Below are 5,824 nucleotides of genomic sequence, written 5' to 3' on the forward strand. Positions count from 1 at the left end.
TCATATCTGGCCGGAACTCATTTATCTGTCGCGGGGAAAAGATTAGTGGGGACGCTAATTCGCATTTTAAAATGTACTAAGAGTTAACTTAAAGTTCACTTATTGACTAGGAAACAAGAATATTAACATTCTCGGCTAAACACTCATTTTTTGAGTGTTTTGTAAATTGATGTTGTAACAACGGTGGACTATTCCTTTGAGAGGATGAACCCAGTGAGTGACTCGCGGATTAATATAGACGATAATTATTTGGTTTAATATTCATTTATAATCTTTGATTCTCCAAATAAAAATCAGCTTGCTCAGCTTTCAATTAATTAAATGTGTAGGGTAATTTAGTTTACACGTTGTACGTTACAAGTATGTTCAAACTGGATATAGATGTAGTATTGTGCCATAATACGGAGACAACTAGGATTGGGTTATTATCTATTTTTTGCCATCCTCTTGTACACTTGGTAAAACGCATTGCTTAGTCTGGTCAATTCAGTGTTTCCCCATATTTCCAACTAGGTTTCTTTATCAAGTTGTAATGACACAGGAATTGCAGAAGGATTTCTTGTTTACAAATTTATTTAAACAGCAAACAATTCAACAAAACAAAGAACAATATAAATAAGTTCCAAGTGGACAATTAAATTAATACCAATATTCTAATTTACACCAGGCAAATTATTTTCACAATAAACAAAATATGGGCTTAATATCATCAATATTAGCTCTATGGCTAAAAATAAACCTTTGCATAAAAAAATTAACATTTGAGTGTGGTCAACACAGAGAATTAACACGTTGTACAAAACAACAATTAATGTGGGTCATCAATAAGTTAATTTGACCTTGACTGTTCTTGTTGTGACTCCACTCCTATGTTTACAAACACAAAGTTAATTCCAAGATTAACACGGCCATTGCCTCATTATAGTTTTATATAACAAGATTAAAGTTTCTCGTAATATTCTGTTAAGGAACACATTCAGACCTAAGCAAGTTATAAAATAAACTGAAATAATAATAAATTATCAGATCACGTTAAAGTAGACATACAAATATGTCTAACATCCCATTTGATGTGCCTATGATCATTTCAATGATAAAACTGCTCTTCTCCATTAACAGTTAAAGTCAAAATCCCCATAACAGAGACTTTAAATTTAATACATTAGTTTATTCCTCACTAAATCTACACTGAAGAGTAATGTTTTCCTATTATAAAGGGCTCTGTCATCAGGTTAGGATGTTGGACGTCTTCATTAGACTGTGCATTTCAGGAGTTTGTACTTCACATATGCAATTTGGTCAACCTGCTTTTTGGAATTCATTCTCCAGTAGAAACCGTCCCGGCAAAAGTAAAAGAATCCTGCAACGTATAAATAATAGATTTAACATGCTTGAACAAATCAGATAATCAGAGTAGTTACTAAAATTTCAACAAATAATTTAAATAAGTCATTTGAAATGTATGGCCAAGAAGAAGCATATTATATATAATGAGTTTAGTTAACTATACAATATTTTGGATTAAGCACACCTACCCTTGTGCAGGAATACATTGTGTGAATCGGTAGGCACTCCACCAAAAGCTGATTCAGTCAATTTAGGGTACTCTCTGTCTATCAACTGAGTCTTTACATCCAGTCTGTGACAATAAATGACAAAATAGTGAAAAACCACACAAGGACAGGTAACAGGTATTGCTTGTGCAATTATTGAATAGAATATTCTTCTCAATACGAAGTTTTTCTCACCTACAGAAGTTCTCGCCGTTAAACAGAAGCACTTTGCCATTTTTTCTCTGGATTGCTCCCACCACTCTTTCTAATGGTAGGCCGAGCATCTCAATGCTACGTGGTCCGAGTACTTCATTTCCAGTATATACCCAGAACTGTTTTTCTGTGTGCAAAAGATACAGGTTTCATTTGCATTCAAAATTATATATATCAGTATTCATCTAGTAATTATGGCAAAAAATCTGTAACGCTAGTACCTGCAAAGAAGTAAATATTTTTAGTAAGTTGGTCTTCAAAGGCAGTATTAATGACTGCTGGCAGGGCAGGCCATTTCTTAGATACTAAGAAAGGACCTTTGCGTTCTCCAGTGCTTGATAATTTCCAGTAGAGCCTTTGTTGTTAATGAAAAATAATTTTAAAACATTTTTAAGAACCTTTTTTAGTGAACATTCACAGTTAATCAACATGTAATTTGTTTTCCCATATTAGTCTATTTGTAGAATGATGACTCATACCCATCCTTGAAGAAATAAAGCTCTTTCTGGATTTCAGTGATGGCATCAAATTCTTTGATTTCACAGGCATCCTGAGAAGGGTCTACTACATGTGTTGCAGTGGAAACAGATGCAGTTGTCTCACTTGGGTTGGGTCTAGTTGGCATGATTGGAGAGGAATTGGTCGTCTTGGTTTGTGGTGGAGTGGGATCAGGGCCTGTTTTAGGTCCTGAAAGGAAGTAATAAAATAAAAATAGAGATATGAAGTAAGAATAATTCAGGAAAATATTGAATTTTGTATCAATCAGTAAATGATTGATTGTTTGATTGGTTAAATACCATATAGAGACTGAATGCCCTTGATATCGTCACTATGTAGAGATAAATCCTCTACATATTTGTACATGGGATACATCAGAGCATCTTTGATGTTAGAGTGGTCCAGACCAAGTGCATGTCCGAACTCATGGGCAGCTACCAGAAACAGACTGTATCCTATGAGGAGAAAGCAGTGACAGAACAAAGACAGAATGTTAAAAATGTAATACATTCTTTGGCTCATTTTATATGAATTCCTTACTATGAATGAAACTAATTAAATGTGATTATTTTATATAATATCTGTTTTTGAGTAAAAGCCCTTCAAAAAGAACAATTACGTTCACTGGGACAGAAGCCAAATGTATTTATTTTATATCTTTGTGCCCTTCAGTGGTACAGGTGTTGTAGGACATTCCCTCAAACAGGAATGGGAAGTGGCATATGGCTCCCTCTGCATTACCTTTGTGTGTTTTAATTGCTTAAAGTGTCACATAATTGTTATTTTCTAAACTAGTTTTACCTTCAGTTTTTACCTTTCCTTTAAACTCATACTGGATTTCCTTAAAAGGTAATAAATGTGTTAAGGCATTTACTAAAACATTATTTTTATTGTAATTGATTATTTATTTTACTCTTTTGACAGCCTACAATATTTTAAGTTTCTGTTTTTTATGTTAAAAAAAAAAGCTAAATCAAAATCTTTCCATGTACCCCTTTCCATGTGAGACCAGGTTGACCACAAATATCAGGGCACAGTTGCTCTGTCAATATGCAGTCCAAAATGTAGATGTAGTGATTGTTCCACTATGCAAGCTTAACACTCAGGGACTTATACTCTTACATGATGTTTAAAATTCTGGCCACTTATAAATCTAAACTACTCTAATATTAACTGTGCAAATGAGGTGTATTCAAATACAAAAGGAGCCCTTCAGTTTACTTTTTTGACAGGAGGCATGAATGACACTCACCTGGTCCGGTGCCCAGTGTCCAGTATTCATCATCATCGAAATGGGCATCCCCCAATATTCCTTCACCTGGAGGATAGGCGTGAGCCAGCAGGCCATTTGTGCCATCAAATGGGTAGCCATCACCATGTTCTGAAACAACAAACACAACTCATTCAGACCTTTTTAATTTTGTGTTACAATAGTTTTTCCCTTAAAGAATTGTGTAATATTTGAACCACTATCATCACCAAACAGAGTTGCAATAAATATTTAATGTTTTCAAAAATTGGTGGGACAAAAGATCCCACCCTAAACTCATGCCATTGAAATCCAATGTTTCTGTGTCAGGATGGCTGGAATGCCACAGAACCGCCAATGGCTACACTTTTCAGTAGAATCAACCTATGAATGGCTTACTCATAGTTGATTGAATATTAAATTGGAATAGAAGGAAGTAGGTTATTTTTATATCCATTCTTCACCTTGGATATATCAGAAATTGTGAGTGAATTGATGGGATACAAGAATCCAACTTACCTGCTCTCCCAAAGGAGATCATGATTTCAGCAGTGCCCTCATAGATGCGGGTAAAGGTCAGAGGGGTCACATCACTCCACACCTTGAAAGCTCTGGCAAATACGTCATCAATCAAAGAGGCTTCCATGTCAGGAGAATAATTCAGAATTCTACAATTCAAAACAATGCAATTGATTAAAATCTGTTAACCAAAAATTATTGGGATTTTAAAGTGCTTGATTATGTTGCTAGTGTAATACATATTTTGTAATTTAGTTAATATCCCACTTGTATGTGACATCTTGGTGGTTCCATTTCAGGTCCCCAGCAAAAGTCTGATAGTTACGGATGTCTGGGACCCCACAACGAGGCTGCTTCATTGCATCAATCGTGCGTTTGTCAAGTGTCCCTGTCTCCTGCAGTCCGAGATGCCTTTGGAGATTCTTCAGTGCTTTAGATTTGGATACTACTGATTGCTTTCCACTCTTCTGCAAGACATCTATGTAGCCATAACGCTTCAGGTAATCCTGGAGCCAAATAAATATAAAAGGAATTCATACAGATTCATTAGATTCACTTGTGCTCTGTCTATTCCAACATTAATCTACACTATACAAACAGGTAACCTGCCATTTTAACCCTAAGGAGCTATTTCTATCTGACCTAACCCTTAAAATGAGCTTTGTTGGTGTAACCTAATTTAGTCAGGTTGATTCAGTGAAATAATATTTCTGACTTGAATCAATCCACTTAATTTATGTTACCACATAGAGCACATTTCCAGGTAAATTTTTTGTTCAATGTTTTGTCAGGTAACATAAAAATGTGCTTCATGTGGTAACATCTAAATTATTATTATTATTATTTTTTTTTGACTAAATCAATCTAATTCTCAGTCAGACTAAATCATATATTGTCGTTGGTTTGCAATTAAAATTATGCCCATTTGAACAGAACCATTAAAAAAAATTTGTAGTCTTGAAATGCAACTTATACTCACATCTGCCAGCTGTATATCTGTCATGTTCTTGATCACATCTCCAGGGAATGTCACATACACAGATTGTAGTGGCAGACACCACACTGTTAATGAGCAGGATCCTAGGACCAGAAATGACAGGACTCCAAGTCTCATATTTAGAGCTTCAAGTCACAGATCAAAGTAAACTTTAGTAAGGAAACAGAAAACAAAGCTGGAGAAACTGATCAAGCCAGAAGTGAAGAACGTGCAGTCTTGTTGTGTCCTCCTCTTGATCTCTCTGTCTTCTCTCATGCCCTGAAGGCAGTATTTATGTGGTCCACAGGTATTAGTCACTGAACACCCACCCACCTCCTGTAGGTAATTTTAGCACTCCCACTTACTAAATACTTGCCCACTGAAAGAAGGGATTTTTTTATCTTATTAAAAAAAGAAGGGACTTTCCAGCAACCTATATATTATACATTTGCAATCGAAATTATTCAACCCCCCTGACCAGCAATACATTCTGGTGATGTGAATTAAAACACATCAACTTAAACCTCAGTTTTACATTTTTAATACACATTTGAGTGATTTTGAGAACAAAGAGTTCAGTTTACCCAAATTTAAAAATAAAAAATAACTAATTATCTCCACAAATGTCATGTCAAAAATATTCAACCCCCAAAGTCCCTAAATGTTTCAGGTAAGTGTTCTCAGGCTTCAGACACCTCTCTATTAGAATATTTTCACATTTCTCATGAGCAAATGCTTCCAGTTCATTGACATTCTTTGGTTTCTGTGCTGCCACTTCTTCCTTGAAATCCCAACAAAGGTTAATGATGGACTGAA

The 5,824-nt window shown here is 35.1% G+C and overlaps 1 protein-coding gene across 1 annotated transcript; it reads right to left on the reverse strand.

The window, feature by feature from the left end:
- Positions 1-745: 745 nt before the first annotated feature.
- On the reverse strand, positions 746-5,252 carry LOC127621262 (matrix metalloproteinase-9-like). Its single transcript, XM_052094778.1, has 10 exons — positions 5,012-5,252; positions 4,300-4,538; positions 4,033-4,181; positions 3,517-3,645; positions 2,564-2,719; positions 2,246-2,453; positions 1,988-2,121; positions 1,749-1,893; positions 1,536-1,639; positions 746-1,360 (listed from the first exon to the last, which is right to left on the reverse strand). Exons 1-10 carry the CDS (start codon positions 5,144-5,146, stop codon positions 1,254-1,256), a joined length of 1,506 nt encoding a protein of 501 aa, XP_051950738.1. The 5' UTR covers positions 5,147-5,252; the 3' UTR covers positions 746-1,253.
- Between the last annotated feature and the right edge of the window lie 572 nt (positions 5,253-5,824).

Source organism: Xyrauchen texanus, chromosome 27 (genome assembly GCF_025860055.1).
Source record: "Xyrauchen texanus isolate HMW12.3.18 chromosome 27, RBS_HiC_50CHRs, whole genome shotgun sequence".
NCBI lineage: Eukaryota > Metazoa > Chordata > Actinopteri > Cypriniformes > Catostomidae > Xyrauchen > Xyrauchen texanus.

Coding starts and splice junctions, on each gene's coding strand:
- LOC127621262 (XM_052094778.1), bottom strand. CDS start 5,146: ATGAGACTTGGAGTCCTGTCATTTCTGGTCCTAGGATCCTGCTCATTA. Junction 2,720..3,516: donor GACACTGGGCACCGGACCAG/GTGAGTGTCATT, acceptor TTCTCCTCATAG/GATACAGTCTGTTTCTGGTA. Junction 1,361..1,535: donor CAATGTATTCCTGCACAAGG/GTAGGTGTGCTT, acceptor TATACGTTGCAG/GATTCTTTTACTTTTGCCGG.